The sequence below is a fragment of the Larimichthys crocea genome, chromosome XVIII (genome assembly GCF_000972845.2).
Source record: "Larimichthys crocea isolate SSNF chromosome XVIII, L_crocea_2.0, whole genome shotgun sequence".
Lineage (NCBI taxonomy): Eukaryota > Metazoa > Chordata > Actinopteri > Sciaenidae > Larimichthys > Larimichthys crocea.
The window spans coordinates 11,579,949-11,605,729 of record NC_040028.1 but is presented as its reverse complement, the minus strand read 5'-3'; the positions used below and the strand labels follow the sequence as shown (position 1 = coordinate 11,605,729).

General features: G+C 40.3%; 2 protein-coding genes across 7 annotated transcripts in view; both read right to left on the bottom strand.

The window, feature by feature from the left end:
- Positions 1–14,019, bottom strand: part of fmnl2a (formin-like 2a) — a 53,281-nt gene extending 39,262 nt beyond the window's left edge. For 2 of the 6 annotated variants that reach the window (XM_027291042.1, XM_027291043.1), the window contains exon 1: positions 13,265–14,019. In XM_027291042.1, the coding sequence (XP_027146843.1) occupies positions 13,265–13,378 (114 nt within the window). In that variant the 5' untranslated portion in view covers positions 13,379–14,019. The remainder of the gene's footprint in view (positions 1–13,264) is intronic. The other 4 variants (XM_019259850.2, XM_027291044.1, XM_027291041.1 and 1 more) reach the window with 3 other exon arrangements.
- Positions 14,020–19,681: 5,662 nt separating this feature from the next.
- sumo3b (small ubiquitin like modifier 3b) lies at positions 19,682–24,470 on the bottom strand. Its single transcript, XM_019270580.2, has 4 exons — positions 24,333–24,470; positions 23,501–23,629; positions 21,963–22,034; positions 19,682–21,049 (listed from the first exon to the last, which is right to left on the bottom strand). The coding sequence occupies exons 1-4, from the start codon at positions 24,351–24,353 to the stop codon at positions 20,984–20,986; spliced, it is 288 nt and encodes a 95-aa protein (XP_019126125.1). The 5' UTR covers positions 24,354–24,470; the 3' UTR covers positions 19,682–20,983.
- Between the last annotated feature and the right edge of the window lie 1,311 nt (positions 24,471–25,781).

Here is a 25,781-nt window from a genome sequence, read left to right as displayed (position 1 = left end):
AGTGCAACCTGCTATTAAAACAAGCAACAGTGATGTGACTAGAGTTGCACGATACCCACGGTATACACGGTACCAAATCATAACCGTCGCTACTATACTAGAAATTTTACACGACGGTACTACCGTGGATTACTATACTACCGGTGCCAGTCTCCGCTACATACCTCCCGGCTTCTCACTGCATGTTTGTAAACAAACCAAAAGGAATCAGTGTTGGAAGCGTCAATAATCCAAATGTGACAAAAGTTTGCACAAGTATCATGGAAAGGAATATGACGTTGAACAAATATCAAGCAGAAAAACATGCCAGGGACCAACAAACATTGTCGGAAACAATGGCAAAGCATGAGAAACTCCCTCCAGACAGAAACAAAATGAACGTCAAGAGGGGAAATCATGGAATTTACTGTGTTGGATGACCAACCAGTGTGTGTGTGTGTGTGTGTGTGTGTGTGTGTGTGTGTGAAATGTGGGGTTTCAGCACTTCAACATCTCTAGCCTCACTTCACGTTGCCAAACAGACATTTCATATCTGGAGCAGCTGTCCCACATCTGTACTGTTAGACAGTGAATTCCTTTAGAAACATTTGGAGGCGGTGAGTTTGAGCTCAAACACAAATCCCGTCATAAAAAGCCAGCACTATGGAGAGGGTTTAACAACACAAACGACAATCTAGATTATGCTCTGACTAATGATATTAATGCATGTTAAAGATTATGAAGTCAGTTGGTTGGTTGAAGATGTCACTGGCTGTATTAGATTATTGCTGTTTAATTATACTGGTTATAGTATATTTGGGGCTCTCGTGAACACACGGTGGACTTAAACAGTCCTTTTCTTATCAGCATTTAAAACAGGAAAAATGAGTATTTGATAAGTGGATTATTGGCAGAGAGTTAAGCTGTAGTATTGTATCAATCATTCAAAACCTGGTATTCATTCTCACTGGCTTTGCGTCCAAGAATCTTGCTGAGTAAAGGAGAGCGAATTAATTACAAGGACAGCAAGCTGAAGAAAGTACTGTATATCTTAGAAGGCCTGTGTATAAACCTTAACCTAGGATTAAAAGTTATATTAGTTAATCCTGCAAACTTTGCTGCAGCTACAAAAAAAGGCTTGCTGAATTAGAAAGACAAGACTCTGCATTTGAAGTACTATGTTCACTGGCATGTTGTAAGGACAGACAGTACAAATTATACAAAAAAGCACAGTTCCTGCTACATTTAACATTTGTATGTACAGTCAAACATAAAGCTTGCGTAGCGGTAAATGCTTAAACACAAACTACCCAGTGTCAAACAGTGTCTTCTCTTTGCTTAACTATAATACACTGGCCACAGACAAAATTATGATTATTTAGGCCACATTCAGACAGAATAGATCACTGCAACAGAAACCGGTGTGTGCTAAAATTAACTGCTGTGAAACAATCAGGAAATAAATTTTTATTTTGCTGTTTGCTCACCTTCACTGTTTCTCTCAAACCAAAAGGAAACTGTCACTGTCACTGTTTTGGGGCGTAAATTGTGAGCCAGACACAGATTTAGAAGCTGGGTACATGAAATGTACAAATCCAGAACACAACAGGTAGTATCACAGACGTCAATCGTGTTCAGCTCTAATAGCCATCCTGCATCTCTGACTTGTGAATCGATCGTTTGCTTTTACTGTTCTGTCCTTGCAAAAAACGATGAACTAACCAAAAAGTGTTGAAAATGTCCAGACCTTCTTGTACTGCCCAGTGTTTTTCAAGCCATAGCACATCAGGCGTTTAATGAAAAAGTAGCATCAAGAAATCTTTCAGTACATCTCCAACAGAAGAGTCAAAGTGAAACTAAAACAAATGACAAATCTTCAAAACATGTTTCCCGGGAACTGAAAAAGTTCAACCTCAAAATGGTTTAACGCAATCTCACAGCAAGAGTGTAAACTAAGTGGTTATCCTATGCTGCGTCTCACCACACCATGGTGCTGCTAATATCAATCTAATGTTAATGTCTCACTCACATGAGGCTTTAAGGCTCAAGAATATTGACAGAACTTATTAGTTTCCATGTGTCCTCTCATTAGGCAGCTTGAGTCATAAAAAGAGTAAAAATAGCCAGCTGGCTCGAAGCCCACCAACCAACCAACCCACTACCTTCCAGGAGGTCTGCGGAGGCCTGGCCCCTCGCAGCACAGCTGGCTACAAAAGCAAACACACAACCCACGTGAAGGGCCTGCTTTAGTTGCGGTTGCTGTGAAAAGATGTGAAGTATGTTAACAGAAATGAGAAGCTATCCATTTTATGTCTAACACGGAATATTCCACAAGCCAAACTAACCACTAGCTCATCAAGGATCAGCTGGGATACTACATTCATCTCCTTGTGCAGATAATGTGTAAGAACATTTGAATATTCGTTAACCCTCAGTTTAAATTACGTTCATGTGCATTTATCCGTGGCCTGTGCATTGTGTTTTCTGTTCTTGTAGATGTTCAATATATGCACTTCACTAGGAATTAAACTGTGGTACAACAGACAAAGTGGATTGTTCTGTAATCTCTTGGAAAAAAAATCAACTAAAAGCTGTAGAGTTCCACCACTTGACTCTTGAGGGGTGCTCGTGAACATATTTCATCTGAGTGCACTCAACAAAAGAGCTGAATACAACAGAAAAAAGGAAGGGGGGAGGCAAAACTCGCTGTAAATGTGATGTGTTGTGGACAAAAACATATTCAAGTCAAAGATTGGAGGTGAAAGTCTGTGTTAGAAAGCCTAACACGGGGTCTAAAAACCAAGCTACCATGGCAAGAAGTAACAACTTTCTTTAAAAGCATTAAAGTGATTGGAAACAAGCCCATGCTTCACTGCGTTAACTTCCTCTAATGTATGCATTATACTGACAAAAGTGTGCAGCCACACAGCCTCCCTCTCAGATATCTTTCAGGGATTGATTTGTCCTTAGGGACTTAATAGGCTGCAATGAGTTTGAGACACGCCCACGCTCTCCTCTTTCTTCCATCTCTTCTCTCTTCTTCCCTGCTAATGCAGCAACAACTGGAAGGAACTCATAATCTTTCAGAATCAAAACAGTTTTCTCCGCTCATATAAGCAGTATTAATAACGCAAGGCAAAAAAAAAAACTAATGACCTTAACAGATCGTATCTCTTTCTGTCGTAAACAGTTTGCATCACTCGAAGCAATGTTCCAGCCTCTAATTTATTACTGTTCTCTGAAACCTCTAGCTCTCTTCTTTAATGATCGTTACAGACCGCCGTGCGACTTGCCACAACATGAAAAGCTCTGACTGGCATCGCTTATTGACGACTAGTCATAACAAAATATTTGCAAATTGCTCAATACTGCGGAAATGACTGGATGCTGTGCTGTTCTCTCCCAATACCTGCTTCAACAGTCACAGGGGTGTTTTAATGCATCGTTATGACTGCAGGCTACACTCACACGTCCCTAGGTGTACTAATACGTGACAAGCTGCACAACTTGTATTGCATTCCACATATTTCTCTTCTCATTTACCCTGCAGGAGTTGACGGAGCTGTGCAGCTCCAACATATAAGAATCAAACTGTCTTTTTCACAGAGGAGGCAGTGAAGCATAACTGCCTACATTAGGGAGAAAGGAGTACGACGGCCCCCGAGGCATGTGCTATCCAAACCAAGCCATCCTCCCCTCATTAGCGCAGCGTGGATTCTGTAATCCCTGGCGTTCTTTGAGGGCACAGGTGTCCCCTGTCTGTCCTCAGATTAGCTTTGTAATCCCCAGGACCCCCTGCTCCGGCTCAGCAGCCTCCTCCATAGAGACGGTAGTGTTTGTGTTTGTGAAGCTGTTCGCTGGAATGGCGAGTTCAAATGTTTGAGCGTGGCCTCTCATTTTACCCCCTTTACAAGCACATTCCAGCTGAATTCCTTTCATTTGCTTCAGCGCCATGACTGTATAATATTTCTGTACATCTGCCAACCTCGCATCCTCGCACAGGAGCTCTTCAGTGAGTACCAGCCATTGTTGGTGAAAGATAACACACTCCGCACCATCGCTACTGTCATCAAACCACTTTCTGAGAGTGCGTTCAGTAAGTCTTACCACATGATACGCAATACCATACTGTTTATGATTAACGACACAGTCAAATCAACAGTGATAAACACAGAATACAGCAGCTGCAAGCGAGAGAAATCACAATTAACTTCCTCTGTGCAAAATATAGACATCTGAGCGTAAAGCCAAGCTGCCTCCTTAGCTTGAGGGAAGACATCTACACAACATATGCTCGACTGTGTTGCGAGCAAACATACGGTACTTTGCAAAAAAAAAAAGGCTAGCACGATGTTTACACTGTGGGTAAAATCTTAATACAGAGTGTCTTTCATGCTGGACGATGTCCAAATACCGGAAACATTATGGAGATGATTTAAGAGCAGCAGGAAGTTGTCCAAATAAAACAAGTGATACATGAAACACAGAGGAGTCCTGGCCAGGCCAGATGTTGCGAGGTTGCGAAAGTGTCTGAAATGAGGTGGAGTCCATGTCCATGTTGAAGAAGTGAACCAAGAATACGAATCGGAAAAGTTGTTTATCTGCAGGGCAAACAACGGCTCACGGGAGTGTAAATGCAGTGAAATCATTGGTTTACTTGAAATGTGTTATATAAGGTTTAAAGAAACACCTTCAGATAAAGTTAAGTTACTTCTACAGTGATAAGGGTGGCAGTGGGATGAACAGCACACAGAAAGGAGGCCGATTAATTTAATGATGCTGCAAAGTATATAATCCTTTAAAGCCTTTAATCTGACATCCCGGCATATAGAACCACACACTAGTCTGCAAAGTTGCAATGTAGCAATATAAAGTAAGTTGTAGGTTTTTAGAATATAAATATAACACTTTTTCATGTTTTGTTACGTAATAAATTGATTCTTTTTTTTTTTTTGCATCTCTACTATTATTTTTTTTGTCAGTACGTGGGCATCGTCTTTTTATGGGAATGTTTGGATGTAGCAAAACATTACATAACAAATATAATCACATGTATTCTGTCCTCATCAGACTGGAATTGCCTTTGTGGTGCAATATGTCAACGCCTCCTCCTGCTTTAGGGCCACAATCAAGCAACTGTCCCTTTAAAAACAACATAAAATACGGAAACTTTTCCCAAAAGTCTTTCTCTTGGAACAATAGAATCATTTTAGAAAACACCAAACAAAAGTGTAACAAACTCTCATAACACTGAAAATGACCACACTGGAATATTTAAAGACTACTTCCATAGAAAGAAATATGTCATTATTTTTATAAAAGTGCTGCACATTTGCATTATTATCCACTTTTACTACTTGAATAACAATAACAGACTCATTTAGGGTGGAAAATCGTTTTTTGGCTTGTTCTCAAACATGCGCACCACTAACAGGCACAAACACTCATACTGAAAGCTGTGCTTTCTGTTTTGTTCTTGCTGATATGGAAACAACTGGCAGGCTTTCCTGGTGTTTGGAGATATCAAATTATTACACTATCATTTCAAAGTTATTAGCTTTAACACATTACTGACTTAGGCTTGGTTTCTTGTTTGCTTAATCTCGTCTTCTGGGATAGTTTTGGTATCCCTGCTAACGTATCTGACAGCTAAATAGATGATTACCAATTAAAAGCCCAGAACACACTTAACCCTACTGATTTCCCTGACATCATCTCTCCAACACTGAAGAATTCATCACACTTCTTCTAATGAGATGACTGATGCACTCATGTGCTTCTGCATCGTCTGATGAAGAAGCCTGAACGGGTGCTCGATCACACGTGAAAATACACGATGGCTGATCACGTCATTATCTTTTTGTCAACAAAAAGTAGCAAAAACAGAGCAGCAAGAAGCAATCCAGAGGGACAAAGAGAAACACAACAAGCAGAATGACGTGCACTATGTACTGAGCAATTTGGATTAGGATTGGCCCAATTTTAGTTTGTGTCTTTACTAAATGTCTGAGTGTTACTGACCTACCTTATTCTCTTACTACTATAAGAGACGGATGAATCACATTGACCCTTTTGTGGGAAAATTGAGTGCTTTAAATCTTTAAACCCTCAAACCAATTTCAGAAGGATGAGTCAACTTCCTGCTTTGGCTTTTGAGTTTTACTTAAAATGGGTTAAATACTAAACTTAAACCCTAAACCATGAGCAGTCCACGCTGCTTTGGTTTCACGTGGGGGGTCCGGGGTGAGATCTTCTGTCCAATAAACCCTGAAACAACAGACTGCTGCATTGTCTGGAGCTGTGATGGGGCCTATATCAAACTCCGACAAAGAGCACTGAAGTACATTCAAATGCAACAGGACCTCCCATTCGCCTCTGCAGATGTTAATTCTGGCAAGTCGTTACCCGACAAAACCTGCCTTTCTGACTCTGGCAGCTTCAAAAGAGGCATATGTCCCAAGAAGAAAAGGCTTAAGTAAACTGCTGAGCTTTTACAACAACCAAAGTATTATAGTAAAAGATGAGGACACGGTGCTATACTTTGTTACAACCCTGTCTGCACACTTTTTTACATTTGGAGGACAGAGTAGATATTGGACAAGCTTGTAAAAAGTCCAAACATGGACAGCATATAAAACAACAAAAATATGCTGACAGACCATGAATCTTTGGGAGCCTCACAGATCCACATTATTCAGCTCCGAAAAGCAGCCAACAGATGAAACCATTAAGATGAATCTGCAATTCAGCCTAAAATCAAACAGTAAACATATTCAAGGAAAGCCAAGGCCCCTAAAAGAGAGAGTGAATAACATCAGTGCCACAGGGTAAAGCAAACCCCGAAGCCACAACACACCATTAATTTGTCACGATGACACCGACATTTCAAGGCTTTTCTGGACGTAGGGTCTGATAAATCTTAACAGTTAATAACAATACGCCCACTCTTGTGCCACACTTTGGCAGGGCAATCTCAACTTTACAGCGCAGCTGCCATCTTGGAGCCCGGACAGATCCTAGACCATAATGCACTTCTCCACAAAGGCAGCAACTCCTGTTCTTCTATGCGGCCTTTTGGACTGGTCCTGTTGGTCAACACTGGCAACTGGCTGTGACTAACATATTAAAAGGATCGGCTGGTCGTTTCCATGCTACATCTTCCTGCCCGTTACACAGGAAGATCTACAGCAAAGATACTGATGGCCAAGTAGGAGGCTGCATTCAAAACTAAACCCTTCCTCATGAGTGATGTCAAAAATCTGCCAGGGTTTCTTTCAAAACAACAACAACAACAACAACAACAGCTCGACTGCTCTTGCTATTCTATCAAGGGTCACCAAGCCAGACTGCTGGGACTCTTCTTATTAGTCCAGCACCCAAACAAGGGTCAGGGACTGTTGTAATCCCATGTGATTATACTGGAAACCCTCTGAAAGGTTTTCGCAACACTTTGGTCAGTACCCTATGTACTCGCTGCCACCCACACAGCAAAAACCAAACCACCCCCGAATGTGCAGATGTCAAAACTGAACAGAGAAGAACAATAGTGATTGAAGCCCCAGTGGTTTCAGCTCAGCGGTTGCCTGCACACAGTCGAGAGACCTGTTCCCACATAATCAGCTGACCCTCTGGCAGTCAGGCAAGATGCCTCCAGGCTCCGCTTCGGGGTCTTGAGCAGCACACTATCGCCCCAACACTGCAGCACCTCACATCCCCTCTGAGAGGCTGCAAAAGTCCGGCAACAACAACGGCCGCCGGATCTCATCGCTGCCCGAACATTTCATGCTCAGCTCTGTTACGGCTAATTGGTGGGTGAGCATCCTGGGGCTCCGAGACAGCACAAAACACACATGCCCATACACAAGCATGTAAGTACACACACACACACACACATATTTGGGTATGTGTGCTGGCTTCTCGCAGCCTGCCGGGTCTGGGTCTAGTGCCAGGCTCCGTCTTAGGCTCTCCACAGAATAAAGAGCAGCTCTGTTCCCTGGGCCTGCTGCACGGGATTCAGCCACTGTTCACCCTCTGCTCCTCAGACAATACCCATTGTTCTGCTTTTTAATGAAGAAGAGTCGACGTGGAAAAACTAGGAGGGTTTGCTTAGTCACTTCCTGGGTCCCGTATAACACTGTAGGCGATGGAGGCATCACTGTGTTCGTACAAGTTCGTAACAGGCTTTCGTCTTTCAGAATAAACTGAATGTGTGGACATAACGACACATCTAGCCTGATTAAACATTTATTATGCATTTTTTTCATTCGTAATTGGTGATAAATTAAAGAAACAGTGTCTTTTAAGGTGTCAGGACACCACGGACCACCCGATAGATGCACATAAGCGAAGACTGTACAAGTCTGTGAAACTCCACTTGATGATACAGTAGATGTTCAGGTGGGTTGAGATGTGGTGATGATCTCGTGATGATCTCAGATGTTTGTAGATGTAATTTGTCAGCAACCTTTGACATACAATGTTCAAATTAAGTTGTTATGTCTAATGTTATGTTAGCAAACAGCTGACTATTTACACACCCAGCAGTTAGGAAGCAACGTTTTCATTCAGTGCAGTCCGGTTCAGGACCAGCTGACGACTAAAAGTCTAGTATTAACTCTCTGTAGCTCTCTTTTGGCCTCACTAGCTAGCAGGAAAACAGTTGGCAGAATCAATCAAAACAGTCAAGTTGGAGGCCATAAAACCAAAACAATGAGCTGAAAGACACTAAAACCCTCTGTAGGACTGAAGGAAACTGCGGTCAGATAAATCTTTGTGGATTATTTACCACAAGTGACATTTTCACATTACGAATACTCATTTGATCCATTGTTTATAGAAAAATATCGATTCATGCAGCTTTAAATACACCTTTCAGTCAAAAAAGTTTTGTTGAAGTACAGCTGAATACTTCTGAGAAGGTCTTCGGGGGTGAAAGCACAGCCATTGGACCTGTCAATGTGACAAACGAGCCTTCAGTTGAACATGAGGGCCACTCATGTGATTAATCTGGAGAGTAGATTTCAGATGCAGACCCCCTTACAGCACAAATAACAGCCGCTCGGGGTACTTTAGCAGCCTTTAAACAAAGCAGCTTAGATGTAATCTGGGCAGACTTGAAAAGAGCAGCCACAGCTAAGTCTATAGTCTCCCATATGGCATTTAAACAAATAATGGCTGTAAACTTCTCCACTGCCTCCCTGACAGCAGTCGTGATATTCAGCAAGCCTTACGGTCATGAGATTGAAGTGGATGCTATCCTGGATGTGGCTACAATCTAATTTGATGTCAACTCAGTGGTTAGCTGAGGCAGACAAGCAGACATGAGGCCTGAGCTGAATTCCTGTTACACAGAGTCATTTTCCTGTGGTTCAACTTGAAGCATATAGACCGACTCAAACTGTACACATGACTCACAAAGATTGATTGCAGTCATTTCACATGCTTTCAGCCAGTATGCACTTACAGACCAAGAGATAAAATTGCCACTTTGAAGCTTTGCTTATACTCTCTAATAGTTCACTAAATGACAACGTTGGATTGATTAGGCAATATAAGTGCAAAGCAAATTGATCTACCAGGATGTTGATATGACCAGCTATAAAGTAATTTCACTGGGATATCAGAGTTGTCCTAAAGGAAGCTACCCTGATACTGGCTAATAATCATGTGTCACCCATCTTCTTCATGTAGACCGCAAGAGAAGTGAAGGCTTGCAAACATGCTTTCCAGAGTAACTACCCAAGTCATTTTCCCTGGATGCTGCATGGGAAAAGTGAAGCCCTCACAACACAGCGTTACAGCAATATTCACAAGACATGCAAAGCAAAGAGCACGGCAAGCCGCTTACTGAAAAACAGTGTAAACAGTGAATAAACTCAGCATGGAAATCTGTCCCCCCCTTTAGTACTATGCATGAATATTTAGGTATAGACTGCACCTCGCTTCATGGCCAAGGTCACATGTGAATTAGCCTCTCTTATCATGGCAGAGGCCTTGCATTACAATTAGTCTATTTCAAAGATCAGCCCTTGGCTCCAGGGATTCAACAGAGAGAGAGAAAGAGAGAGAGTCTTCAATGGGAGCGTTTCATTTAGTAGAAAACGTTGACTCAGCCGTCAGCAAATCCAAACTTTTCTTCTTCTAGAAAACGGCACTACAATCACACATAGCCACATCAAACTGAGTTAAAATATCAGACTGGGAATAATGATATGTATGCTGACAAACGCTGGCATGATACCACACACACACACACACAACCTTCTCCAAGCAAGGTGAGTTCATACTTAACTTTAGCCATGAATGAGCTGAAGTCAGTTAAAATGCCACATGTAGGCTAAGGAGAGATGTAGTGTTCGCTGCATTTTATAGTTTAAGACTAAGGTAATCTCCTGGTAGGGACTTCTGTTTCTTACTCTGTGTGTAGAAAAATCACTCAACTTAATAAAAATAAGCTGAGTTTGCATTCAACAGAACAATCTCCACATCTGCGGATGAAGACCACAAGTTCCTGCAGCTTTGGAGCTTCAGTGGAAACTGTTTTGTCAACTAAATTCTTCATGTTTACTGGGATAAAAGAGCTGACAAGTTAGTGGAAATAGTTGTTTTTTTTATATATACGGTACAACTTTAATAGGAACAAATGGCTCCTTTTACAGGGAAACAAATGGGCCTCGTATCTCCAATTATTACTGTAAGTATGCGTAAGTATTCTTGGATATTTATACTTTGACGTGGTATTTTTCTGATTTAAATTAAAAAAAGAAACTTTGCTACAATTTTTTTGTAATTTTTACAATTGATGCACTGGGAAATTTGCCATTTTTTAATGAATAAAAAGAAAAAAACATGCCAGCTTTCATAATTAATACAAACTCTTGGACAGTAATAAGCGCTATATCAAATTTTTAAAAGCCTCCTGAAATGCATAACTTTGTCATCTAAATTCAAGGAGGAAACCTCTACAGCTCAGCTGCTGATGAGACGTTTCACTTTCATTATTAACAAGAACAATTTGTTGCAGATCTGAGACTAAAATAACTTACGGCTGATGATCTACACACAGTTCTCGCTGTAGGAGAATTAGCTTCATCTTATATGCGTGGTTACACGCATACATGTTCTGCTCAGATGATGGAAGTCATGGGTCAACGTTTGAAAGGAGGCTTTTCACAGCACGCGGCATGGACCCAAATTTAAATACTGTATGTCCTTGATAAGAAATTCAAGGTTTTATCGAGGTGAGTGCTTGAATGTGGTCGCACACAGCAAAGGGATTTAATCCAAATGACTCCCCGCTGTGATGTGATCAAACATATTAGGAGTGGCAGGTAAACAGTCCTCAATCGCGCCTAGGTCGAGCTTATTTTGAGTGAAGTCTACAGTGCATCAAATTCAAAATATGTGTAATTAATTTTGCTTTATGATTGATTAAAGGAACAATCAGATTAATAAAAACATCATGGGTGTCAACGCGACAGAATAAAGCTCAGCGTTGGCAAACAATATCAAAACTGATTAACAAGTAGGCGAAAGGACCGTAGATCAGCAGCCAAGTGCACTTAAATCTTGATTCACCAGCACTGGTAACCACTGACATGTTTGGATACAAAAGAAGCCTGAGAGGCGTGAGGAGATATCATCCCAATCATCTGCTATTCAAACTGAAGTGAGGTCATCAGAGTCACACAGTGCCACTCGCTCGGGCGATCAATGGAGCCAAACAGCCATCAGGCACGGCTGAGACACATTAAGGTTTAAATGGCAGTAAATAACACTAAATGCAGTGATTATAGCACTAAATTCCTTTAATGCTGGAGGGCTTCCATCCCGCCAAGAGTTGAGGCATCACGCTGGCAGCAGGGAGGAGGAAAGGGAGGCAGGGAGCTGGGAGGGAGTTCCCGACACGCTATGAGGATCGACTTTTCTGACAGCCAGGCCCACGAAATCCTCAAGTTAGACAGGTAGATTTTAACTGGAAAGCATAATAAGGATTAGTTTTGTAAACCTTTACGGATCCTAATAGCGTTCACACCCCTGATGTTTATAGACCCAGATGTAAGAAAGGAGGAAAAGCCTGCTCAGAAACTGTAGGAAGTAAGTGATTCTAAAAGCAGACACGATTAAAAAGGAGAAGGCCCAAATCCGTCTGCAGTTTGACGTCAAAGTCTGCTGGATGGGATTCATCAGTGTCCGACAAGAAGCAATCACACCCCACAACACACACATGGTGATCCGACTCCCACTTTAACTTGATCCACTTTCTGTAATGGGCTTACAGGCTAAAAGATCTGCATCACCTACACTAACAAAAAAACAAAGCTCTGGACCAGAAAAGCAGAAGAAAGACTTTTTTTTTAAAAACTCTTAAATAGGTTAAAATCACACAGGCAGAAGAACCTGAGCTGCTCCCTAAAGACGAATTCCTTCTGCCGAGCAGCTAATGTTTATGAGAGCAGTCGGCCAGGCGACAATCACGTTTGACCCACATTTTGCCAGCTCTCAAGTTTCACCATCACTCCACTGTTCTTCTATTTAGGCCTTTTTATTCGCTGACTTGGAGGAGCTGTGTACTGGAAATTCCCCCTGATCAGCAAAAAGTTCATCATGGCCTACATAAAAACTCTGATTTGGAGCACAAGAGAACAGCGGCACAAACCAGCCAACGTATTGGTTTTTACGCGCACACGGCACAAACACTTTCCCTCTTCATTTAGGTCTTCATCTTTCAGTAAACTCCTTCCGACAGCAACAACAACCAGGAATGTTCAGCGCCCCGCTCCCAGGTAACATAATTGTTGACAGACTCTGTTGACACTTTATGATGTGACAGATGTTTCAAAAGGACCTGGCATGCTGGGCACTTAGAAAGCTTCAGTAGTGAACCACAGCGTCCGGACTCATAAAGTTTGTAAAGCGGGGGAAGAAGAAAAAGAAAAGACTGCCATAAAAGTAATAATTTGACATGTTGTGACTGCAGGTGTCTCGTGTGACCACGCATGGAAATTTACAGAAGCACCTATAGTAAACATTTATTATCTAATACTTTGGAGTCATAGGTGATGTTGCATCTTCATCACCACTTTGATAAAAGCTCTTTTTTTTGTGTGTGTGTGTGGGGGGAGGAATGTCCCTTTTTTTTTCCTGCAACAACAAAAGGACAGGACAAACAGAGGTCCAACACACACACACACACACAGCTGTCCATGTCCCAGGACACACTGAAGCATGGAGGGAACAAAGAGACAAACATGATTTCCTTTTCCTTTTTCTTTCTCTCTCTTACCAAAACGGTTGCAAATCTCTCCTCCAGCTCACTTTGCTCGGGCATGGGTAGTTTCAGAGGCATGTTGTGTCCTCTGAAATCAGTGTGTTGGTCCATGCTCCCTGCGTTCCCCATGTTTCCTCCTCTTTTTGACCAACAAGTACAACTTTTCACCCCCCACCACCTCTCCTCTTTTTGAGAAGAAAATCTCCGCACGGCGAAAAAAATAGAAATATCCTCCTCTTTGGTTTGTTTTTGTTTTGAGGCTCCTCTCCTTTTTTTTCAGCTTTTCTCCTTGCTCACTTCTTCTCCTTCTCCTTCTTCTTCTTCTTGTTCAACATAAAGCACATGTGAGGGAGGCAGCAGAAAGCGTCGGGTCCGAGCAGCAGCAGCAGCCGCAGCAGCAGGAGCAGGAGGAGCAGGAGGAGCAGGAGCAGCTCAGCTCCTGATGAGGCATTTTCACGGCAAAAAAAAAATTAAAATATGAGAGAGGACCTGGAAACTTGAGTCGATCCACACGGACCCTTTCCTCGCTGTTATCCGTATCTTGCACAATTTCGGCTCCACTCCCAGTCGGTAGTAATGACGACGAGCATGATTCACCGCTTGTTGCAATCTAACCCCCGCCGCCGTCTGTGAGTTCAGTGTGAGTGGAGCTGGCTTCACTAATCCCTCCGCTGCTGACCAGCTAGTTTAAGGAGAGGAGGGGGCTCCTCACACACACTCACACACACGCACATACCACACACACTCTCATCCCTCCCTACAATGAGCTCTTTCAGGGGCAATCCTCCCACTTCTTCTTCTTCTTCTACTTTGGGCGTAGCTCCCCAAAGCCGTATCTATGGTATTTTCTGTGTTGCATTGTGGTACTTTGAGTCCAATGTGGGACCCCCAACCCTCCAAAAAAAAAGCCCCCACCCCCCTAAAACACACACACACTTTTTTTTCTAAATTCATGTACATTTAAATGTTTGTTTAGTTGCTTTTAAATCAGTGTTAAGTAGCATGTGATTACATGGAATCTGGATGTAATCATATTACAACATACAAGTAACTATAATCACTAATTAAATAGTTACAAGATATCCTTAAATATGTATCCAGATGTACTTAAAAAATATGGCAGGGGACCCCCCAAACACACACACATATACACACACACTTTTTTCCAAATTCATGTACATTTAAATGTTTGTTTAGTTGCATTTAAATCAGTGTTAAATAGTATGTGATTACATGGAATCTGGATGTAATCAGATTACAACATATAAGTAACTAGTCCAGATTGGTCTAATTGTCTAATTAAGTTATATCCTTAAATATGTATCCAGATGTACTTAAAAATATGGCAGGGGGCCCCCCCCCCCAAACACACACACACATACACATATACACACACACTTTTTTTTTCTAAATTCATGTACATTTAAATGTTTGTTTAGTTGCTTTTAAATCAGTGTTAAGTAGTATGTGATTACATGGAATCTGGATGTAATCAGATTACAACATATAAGTAACTATAATCAGCCCAGATTGGTCTAATTGTCAAATTAAATAGTTACAAGATATCCTTAAATATGTATCCAGATGTACTTAAAGATGATTAGATCATTAGTTACTTCAATTTATGCACATTTAAATGTTTGTTAAGTTGGATTTAGTCAGTGTTAAACTGATTACATAGAATCTGGATTATCAGGAAAAAATGTGTACATTAGACTATTATTCCCATTGTAACAGATTACTTTAAACTTCTTCTTCAAACTTGGGACCCCCACCCCCAAACACACAGACAGGCAGACAGACAGACAGACAGACGCACACTCCCTGGCAACTTAGAGATGATAGATCATTATTTACTTTATGTATTTCTTTTCTCAATGTATGCACATTAAAATGTTTGTGTAGTTGCAATTAAGCAGTATTGGGTAATGTAATCGGATTTTGTAATCAGAATACAAAAAGTAATGTAATTAGCCACAAATACATTTGGGGGGGAAATAAGGCAATGTTTTTATTTGAATGATAATCAGTTATTAACCCTCTGGGGTCTGTAGATCTTGATCTAGTATAGTACTGCATGGTATATAATCATGTCATCGTTTTTCTTTATTTCAAATGTAACTAGTGACTAAGCTTCAAATTAATGTGGTGTAAAAGGTAAAAGGTGCAATATTTCCCTCCGAAAAGTAAAGTCAAAGTTTAAAGTAGTTTGAAATGCAAATACTCAAGTACCAGTATGAAAGAAATGTACTTAATACTTATAATACTTGAGTAAATATACACTCCACCACAGGAAGATAGTATCCTGTTCACAAAATGTACATGAAGCAAGTTGTAGCATAATTACTCAATAATCTGCTCTACATTGTGGAAATAGTTTGATTTGTGTGACTCAATTATCACGTTTGAGGGTAGCCAGACAAACTATCATATTAAACATCCATTTTCCAAAATAGCCTGTGGATGTGTAAACCAGACACTCCAGTCAGTTCATCGCAAGTCACGACAAGATGTGATTCTGAGGAATACGCAGTCAGAAATTACTATGAAATGACTAAATAACTAGAAAATGTAAGGTGTGTGTCAGTCAGCAATAGGAAAACACTCACACATGAGTTGTTATGTCATGATGTTTATGGTTAACCAGAAGAACTTCATGTTGTACTATCATTTCTAAACCGGATCTCCTGCCAATGTGTCACTACTTATGATCATGATGTTGTAATTGTTACAACACACGGTTTGACTCGTCAGAGCAGAGGTTTAAATAACAACATTAATCAGGTGTCTTTTATGTATGAATGTCTCAGTGAGCCATAACTGTGAGATAGCATGTACATTCACAAGACCCTGGAACTGGCACACCGGAATGAGATGCAGTACAGTAATTATGATAATTATTGGTCATGAAAATCTCATGAATTGAATTCATCAATTACTCTGGTAAACAAACTACATGAAATCTGTTTCACAGCAGCCATTTTGACATGAAATAGTAGGTAAACACAGGTGTTAGCAATGATACTAATTAAGGTTCAGTTCCATTTAGGTCAAACAGAGTCAGGCTGCTGCTGTGGTGTGTGTTGGTTCACTGAAAAGTCTCTGCTACAATAAATGCTCCATTGGTGTTCTTTGTTGTTCTCCTGTCTGTTGTGTATATCTGTTAAAGTCTGTGTAAAGTAAGAATAAATATGTGTTCTGAGTTTGTCAGACCAAAGAACACACCCAGTCTAATTTGAATGAGTAAAAATACCGACAAGTTTATGAAATTAGGTGTCAAAATCAGGTAAAAATGAGCAGTACTCACAGCTCCAGGACTGTGGGGGCGTGTTCGCTGAATGTGCTGAAGCCACGCCCACTCGTGGGATCAGTCAAGCAGCAATTTTGAAGCGACTGAAACATGTCAGGTGAGTTCAAAAAATGACATGACTAACTTTGAAACACTCTGAGCGAGATGAATTCATCTCTATCTCTCTGCTAGGGGTGCAAGGGTATTATCGGGGTGGCCTCAGCGTGTCATCGAGCCACCCTTTAGGACCGCCCACAAAATCCTGGACTGAAAACTGGTGAAAAACTGTTTTAACCTCGAACTCCACATTTCAGTAATATATCGTATATAAGTCTTTTCACATGTTTCCAGAAACTATTTTCCAACATATTTAATGTATTTTAAAGGAAATCTCAGAATTGCCTTTACAGGGGTGGAAAGCTGTATGAATAAAGTTGGACTGAATTAAATAACAGTAAAACTGAAGAGTGAGTGCTATTCTCTTTATATTATTTATTTCTTCTTCAGAGGGCACCGTGAGATGCTTCAAGTGGATCTCTGGGAAATAAATTGGATTTATTTAATTTCTGTGGAGGGAATATGTGATTAGTTTAACTTTTATCTGTCCCCTATTCCCGTCTCTAACATCTCTCTTATCACTGTATCAAAAGAGGATTTTTGACTTGAAAATCATCCCTAATTGAGAGCAATGGGCCTTTTTTCACGAGAGACACTTTAACTGGTGTAAAAAATAATTTTAATGGTGGTTGAATTAGCTGCTTTAGTTTCAGGGTCCTGGGTTTCTAGCTCGGCTCATGGTCTCACGGCCATGGCTTTACTTGAATAGAAGGAAGCCATCTTCAATGTTTTTAGCAACAACTGTGACAGATATCAAAAAGTGTCAAATCCCTGCGCACTCAACAGTGCTTCTACTACATTTAAACAGCTACTCTAGAACAGGTCAAGAATTATTGTATTACTACAATTTTAAGTTAACACCGTCGCCAAACATTCCCCCTGAAGATCTCAACATGCATCAGGGTGAAATCTGATCTGCTGACAGGGTGGAGACCACATTACGCACAAGAGGGTGACATCAGCATGCAGCGCTCTGGAGGCGATCCAGAGGTTCTCCAGATGCACAGTGGTTTCATTCAGGCTGCTGAACTGATTCAACAAGGGGAGGGAGGGTGTCGCATCTGAGGTTGGTGGCTGGACAGCTCACAGCTGACTGACCTCATATGACGATTACGTGCTCCGAGTCAGGTTGATTTTCTGCCTGAAGACCCCTCCCACTGTGTTGCTATACTTTTATCCACTTATTTTGTTTACTTATAAGGATGCTGCTGCTCACTTGGGTGTTTGTTCAAATGTGTAACACGTCAAGAATGTAACTAAAGGAAGGAGCTGAGGAAGATGAGCTCAACAAATACAAATACACACACCACTGCTCAAAAGTTTGGAATCTTCTGTTATATTGTTTCTCTTTATTTCCTTCGGTTATGGCTTTTTGATTCATACATAATACATACATACATGATTAAAGGTCCAGTGTGTAAGATTTAGGAGTATTTATTGGTAGGATGGAATGAAATATTCATTTATATATCTCAATTAGCGTATAATCACCTGAAAATAAGATTTTTTGTGTATTCGTCTTAAAATGAGCTCTTTATATCTACATTTTTATATCTATATTTTTGTACAGTAACACGTTTACAAAAACTGGAACTTTTGGGACGCTTGCATTCTTTGCCTGGTTGGTAATGCAGCTCTTGTGAAGGAAGGCGGGCCAAGTTTCATTCACCAATAGATGATTAGTTCTTCTGCAATTATGTCTTTCATACACAGGAGCGCCTATTTGAAACTATGAACATAAACTCATGTGAAACCCTAGTTCTAGTCCTATATACTGTGCAGTTGGATTCAATAATCCACCTATTATCCAGTTACAGTGATAAACAAATGGACCTGACTGTACACTGACAGCAGAGCAGTACGTGGCATGAGGCAGACAATGAATGAGCTGTAAAACAATAACACAAAGTGTCTTTCCATTAACTGCAGTGTAAAAACAATTGAGGTTAGTGCTGCCTGACACAGCTGATGGTGACTCACAGCACAACAATAAAAAAGCGTAATGCGTTGATGGCATTCTTGTCTGTTACAGTTAATATCTCTGTGTTCTTCGACTGCTCAACTCAAGTATTTATTATTTATCTTTGGCCTTGTGCTTCTTTCCAGGAGGCCTCAGCTTCAGTCAATCTTCACAGGCGATTTGGGGAATGAAAACAAATAAAACAAACTGTGGCATTTCACCAAACACAGCACATATATTTTAAGAGTCTGTGCATTAGAAAGCAGTGGGGGTCTCGATGTATGGGTGGAGGGGGCACCTTGCAGCTGCATCTCTGAGAGGTCTGGGGAAATATGAGAGGCTTTAGATATCTCCATGAGGAAATCTAAAATGCAAAGGAGATGCCAAAAATAAAGGCAGCACAATCGGACCACTGTGCGTGGAGGAGACTCACAGGGAGTTCATTTGGCTGCACAGTTAAGTAACATCTGTGAAATGAAGTCCTCTTAAAAAAGAGAAGACTCGTGAAGTTATGGCCTTCACAAGGCTGGAGTGGAGCAACAAATGTGTCTTTGTGTATTAATTTAAGGGGACGGCGATGTGTAGATTTAGCAGAGCGAGCAGTGATCTTCTGAATCTCCAGAACAACAATGCCCTCTAATGTATGTAAAGTGTATCACCCACTCTGGATCAGAAGTCTCTATTATGAACCCAAGATAAACTTTCTTGTAATATTTTCAGCTTAATTCCACAAACTTTTCCAGGAGAGACTAAACTAAAACCATATAATTGTGGGCTTGGACAAATTAAACTCTGTTCTAGGGTTTCCACAATAACATAAATCAGTAGCCATGATCGTTTATTTGCACCTCTGGTTATATAAGACAGTAACCGCAGATAAAAACCACCTCCTGGGTTAGAGATGACCATTTCATTAAGCAACCAGCCGTCCTCCTTTTAACCTTTTAATGCCTGCATGTTCATTTACACCCAAGTTATAAATATTTCAAAACATTCTAATTGTGTAGCTAAAAATATTGATTTTATAGCAGCTCCACACAAAAGGTGATATATATAATTCAAGAGGCTGAGTATCAAACTATATTTATTGTATACAGTATCGGGACAACAAATAATGTACAAATAAAAAATAAAAAAAGTGGAATATCTGCCAATGCCACCTTGCAAATCTAACAAATGTTACTTAAAACAAAGGCGGACATTCTTAGAAAACAAGATTTCTACCAACACACGAGAGTCAAAACAAACTAAGTGTCAATATCGTTTGGATAGATTGATGTACAAACTTATTCAAATTGGCAGCACAGCATTGACTATTTGTTTATACACTGAAATATATATACACTTATTGAAATATATATATATATAAGCTTAGATGAGATCACTCAATGTCTTGACTGGTTAATGTGAATTATTTTTATTCTCAAGTCCTGAAAATGTGGAAAGGAAAAGACAAAAATTAAAACATCGAGAAGTGTTCTCCTGCTGTGCAACAACAAACACTGTTACAGTCAGAGTAACCCTTCACGTCGACAGTATTAACCCTTTTTATAAAAGAACACTATTCATTTAGCTTTTTGGTCCAGAAACATTACTGTACTTTATTTACCATTCAGTTAAATCTGTGTTGAGGGTGACAGTATTGAGGTAAACCATCCATATGGATCTCGGCACAAGCATTTTTTTCTCTCCTTAGCAAATGTTGAAGGTAAAATGGGCATGGATACAAATTATTTAACTTTTCAGATAAAAACAAAACAAAACAAAACAAAACAAGCACTACTAAAAGTTACACAATATGTCATAGCATCTTTCCCAACTATGCAGAGAAACCACAGGCTCCTTTCCAGCAGCGTCCCCCTCATAGCAATCATCAAGTACGTGAATTAAAAATTGTTGAACCCATCCTGACCTGCAACAATCCAGAGAACTTGAACAAGAAAGGAAAAAAAAAAAAAAAAAAAAAAATTTTGGCATGTAGTTCAGCTTATGGTTTGAGACATGTAGGAGGTCATCTCAACATCAAAAGAACATTTTTTTTTTGTTTTCATTACGAGCCATATCTGATCTGAGATGTGTCCCTGCCTTGGACAATTTCAAAATCATCCATTTTTGTGAATAAAACATGTTTCTTCTTTTTAAAAATATTACCCTGCATCTCAAAGTTTGGATTTGGCCCAGAATGAAACAAAAAACAAACAAACATAAAACAACTGTACAATTCTTTTATGTTGCGATGAGCCTGACATTTAACCAAGCACAGGAGGGGGGGAAAAAAAAAGAAAAGAAAAAAGAATCAAATAAAGAAATTAACAATTACAACATGAAAATAATGGTGTGGTTGTTCTTCCAAGAGTCCACATCCCGCTTAAGAACAGACTCCTCCTGTCTGTTGTTGAAATACATCAATAGTGTCCTCGTCCTCCATCTCCAGCTGTAACAAACAAATAAAATTACATTCATTATTAATAAAGAGCACAGAAGTGATTTAATCTTCGGCAAAATATAATACTTATTGGTACCGACAAGCAATGACCCTTGAAAAATCATAAGCTGGCATTAAATGTCCAGTTATATTAGTTTAATATAGTATTATTATTTTGTGTTTTTATTCTCTGCTCCATCTACAGTTCCTGATTCAAAACAACATTTTTAGACAAACATTTAAGCGCTGGCTTTGATGATTAAAAATATAGTTTTTCACTTTGATACACTGACGATGACACCCATCCCTGTGACATGGCATTTTCTACCACCTACATATATTTTTTTACACAGTTTAAAACAAACATGCTCAATATTCAAGCAGCTTTGAAGAAATGGTTTGTCATTTTGGAAACATTCCCGAATTTGCCTTTGTGCACAGATTTTGATATAATCAATACAACTTCTAATGTCCGCAAGCTAAAAAAAATTAAGCTACAGTCAGCTGGTGAAAAGTGTAGCATCAAGACTGGAAATAAGGAAACTGCTAGCCTAGGTGTATCCAAATGAAACAAAGTCCATGTACCAGCACCTTTAACGCTTGCTGTGCATATCTGTGAGATTATCAGAAGACTGGTTACTTTCTGCAGCTTCTCCATCAATTTCAATGTCTACTGTATATGGGCCAAGAAGTGAGGAGTCAAATATATATACTGTGCAAATTCCTGCAGGAAGGACAATCTGTGAAAACTTTCCATCAGTACGTCTACACCGCACAGCTTAAGAGGAGCAACAGCATAAACAAACAAAAATGGGTCGACACACAAAGAGCAGCGGCATCATCTTCACTAATGTCACTTTAAAATAAAAAGGAAAACGTTGCGGACTAAAGAAAAACACAAAAAAGTCCGGCTTTCACCAACCTGTGCAGGTGTGTCCGTTTCATTAATTGGCTGTCCGTCAAACCTAAACCTTATCTGACGAATTGACAATCCCTGTAAAAAAAAAAAAAAGAAGCATGTCAGTTAGATTTTGCACACCGTTACATCAACAAAACACAAAATACAGTTTATTAGGGGCAGCTGTGGCTAGACTGGGTCATCCACCAAGCAGTTGATCAGTGGTTTGATCCCTGGCTCCTCCTGTCTGCATGTCAAAGTGTCCTTGGGTAAGATACTGAACCCCAAACTGCTCCTTGAAGGCCTCGCCATCAGTGTATGAACGTGTGTGTGAATGAGATATGTGAGTAAGTGGTAGGAAGGCTATAAAAAGCTATAAAGTGCAGCCGATTTTCAGGAATTAAACCGGAAATTTACAAAACTGAAGGTCGGTCCTTAACAGCAAACTTAAATACAGTTGGGGAGAATATATTTTAACAGAATCTCGACTAAATGAACCAGATCGGAATATCTGCTACTCCTCAATCACATGAACACAGCACACTGCTTACTGCAGGGCTACTGAGGCCACGCCCCCTACATACATGGTGCATTCCTCCATCACATGCACTGATGATTTCCACAACCTTGGACCACACTTGGAGCCTCTGGACTACATAAAGTCAAGTAGATTTTGATGATATTATGGAGGTAAATATATTTGATGTATGGGTTTTAATGTTTTACTTGCAAAAAGCACATTAACATGGATTCAGCAGATCGCTAGATGATGAAGAGCATTTCATTGATCATTTATGAGGCTCTCTTGTCATGATGCTATCTTAATTTCTATAATTCCCATGGAAACTTTCTGATTTTGAATATTTCCAAAATCCCCCCCTTAGCTTAAACCCCCTATGGAAAGTTTCTGGAAATGTTCCACCCCTTAACGACCATATATAATATATTGTTATTAAAAAATAAAATTATAAAGTTCACATGACTTAGCACACAGGAAATAAAAAGGTTTATGGCTCAGTCTTTCAAAATAAAACTGAGATAAGTCAAGGCAACTTTATTGTCAGTGCTGCTTATATGTACAGGACATACAGAGTATTGAAATTTTGTTTCTCTCTTATCCTGGTGCAAACAGCAATAAACATGACATATAAAATATAAGTAAAAGATGTAAAATAAATATAAAATATGCACATTAAAAAATATATACAAGCTAAAAGACATCTGTGCGGCAATAAAACAGCTAAAAACTCAGGTCATAATTCACAGTCACTGCACATTTATCCTTTCTTACTTTGCACCAAATCAACACTGCCAATTGGGAGTATAAATATAAGTATGTATGGCTATATAGCAGTATGGAATATTCAGTAAAGATACTTTATAGATCCCTCGAAAGGAAAATTATTTATTTTTTTAACATGCATTTCAGCTGAAATACACACAGACTTTTGGTCCATGCTGGATTTGAACCAGCCACCCTCCCTCCTCTCTCTCTCTCTCTCCTAAGCCAAATCCCTGCAGCCTGCAGCTATATTATGCACACACACAGGTGTAGGACTTACCTGTCTTTCGCAGTACGCCTTCATTAGTTTGCTGAGCGGAGTATGCCTTTTGATTTTGAACTGTACGACCGAGCCATCCTGACCAGCTACCTTGAGGTTGATGTGGTCGTTCTCCGTCTTCACTCCTTCCTGCAAACAGGGACACTCGGTGTAAGGCTTAATGGCGACACCATTCACTCCAAAAAAATAATAAAAAGAAAATGGGGGTGTGTGTTTAAAATTAAGATAATGAAGTAAGAAGACATTTTCAAGCAAACACCCATTCAAGTCGCCTCCTGCTCTCTGAACACCGGCGCTAACGAGCTCTGCCCGTTTGAGGCCAACGGCAAACTTAAACCAGCCGAGCTAACTCCAGTTAGCCACATTCACAGGACGAGCTTGCTCCTTTGAGGCAGCTTTCACCGTCCAAACACACAAAACAAAAAATAAATAAAATCACACAAACACGTAAACCCAGCTCGGGTATTAGCTCGGTTAGCATTAGCACGCTAGTCTGCGTTTAAAGTGGCGCAGAGAGCCACAATGGCGCAAACGGAAAGGAAACCAAATCATTCATTCTGCTACAGACGACGGCAAACGGATTAAACCGGCGTGTGGTTGTAGTTCAGCAGGTGTTGTAGTAGTATTTTTTGTTTGTTTTTGGAGGAGGCCACAATACAAACACACACAAAAAAAACTGTGCGCCGAAGCTGAAAAGATCCGCAAAACCTTTTGTTTTCTCCGTCGACCCGCTCAAATGCGGCTATCTGCGTTAGCACGGCGTGCTAACGGTTAGCGCACAAACGTTCAGCCGTTAGCCGTTAGGAAATAAACCGCACACCACGTTACTGACCTTTGGCTTTTCTTCAGACATTGTGCTGTTTTCCAGAGGATTTATTTAATAACGTGGAGACCGACCCGACTGCTAACGATGAAGCGGGATTATCAGCTCCCCTCCGGCTCTCTTTTTTTTTTTTTTTTTTTTTTTTTTTCTTTTGGGCCGTTTTCTCCTTGGAACCAGGAGCGCGCACAAATGTAATTCGACCACAGAGGTCACGTGTTCCACTCCTGCTCACGGGACCGCGGATACGGGAGCGCGCAAGCTAATTTTGCGCGTGCCCGCGAGATAGGTAAAACAAAAGGGGCCCCTCTGCAGAGAAAGATCTCTGTCTAGACCAGTGGTTCTTAACCTTGTTGGAGGTTACCGAACCCCCCCAGTTTCATATGCTCATTCACCGAACCCTTCTTTAGTAAAAAATAAAATATGATTTTTTTTACTGGTGCACAAAATGAACCGTGCATTAACATCACCTTGTTCAAATAACAAAACCAACACAGTGAATGAACTCACAACAACTTACCTCAGTGTGACTTCTGCTGTTGCCTTTGAGAGACCAGTTCAGATATGCGTGGCTTCGCCTTGGCAAGTGCCAGCCTCATGTCATTTTCACAGCAAAGTCTGTTCCTTTTCTTAGTTTTTATGTCCAGCATCCTCAAAAAACGATTACTCACAAAGATATGTTGTAACAAATGGTATAAAAAATTCCAGGGCGGAGGCTCCACCGAACCCCTAGGGTTCGATCGAACCCAGGTTAAGAACCACTGGTCTAGACCAAGAGCCAACCTTTTTCAGCCTGAGGACCCTTTTGGACCAGAAACAAACAGAACAGGGACGCCCACATGTAATTCATTTTTTAAAAATGTGGCCTATAATAACGTTTATATTCACTTTAGTCACCTATAGCTCACATTATTTAGTAACATTATTGATTTGTGTTAATTTCACAACAAAGAGAACAAACTGCTGTGTTTTGCTGGTCACGATATGAAAGTCTGCATCATACCCATTTTTTAAATTCTCACAAATTATTGTGGTGAAAATATATTATTATTATTATTAATTATAATGTCAAAAATGAGCGGACCCCCTAGGGGTCACGGACCCCTGGTCTAGACTAAACCAGACCAAAGATCCAGATATCCAAGATAGATAGATAGATAGATAGATAGATAGATAGATAGATAGATAGATAGATAGATAGATAGATAGATAGATAGATAGATAGATAGATAGATAGGTGGGGCTGGAGTGTATCCCAGCTGACTTTGGGCGAGTGTTATTCTTGCATTCTTGTAATTCTTGTATTACAACACAAGACATGGATGAGCAGGGGCGCCGTTCTTGTATTACAACACAAGACATGGATGAGCAGGGGCGCCGTATAGGGGGGAAAAGTTAGGACAATTTGAAGGGCCCACGACTGACAGGGGCCCAAAAAAATAGGTAAACACCAATATAAAA

What these genes read in the sequence shown, in the direction of transcription:
- sumo3b (XM_019270580.2), bottom strand. Translation starts at nt 24,353, where the DNA reads ATGTCTGAAGAAAAGCCAAAG. An exon ending in AGGCGTACTGCGAAAGACAG is followed by an intron (nt 22,035 to 23,500) that starts GTAAGTCCTACA and finishes TTTTTTTTACAG; the next exon opens with GGATTGTCAATTCGTCAGAT. An exon ending in AAACGGACACACCTGCACAG is followed by an intron (nt 21,050 to 21,962) that starts GTTGGTGAAAGC and finishes TGTTTGTTACAG; the next exon opens with CTGGAGATGGAGGACGAGGA.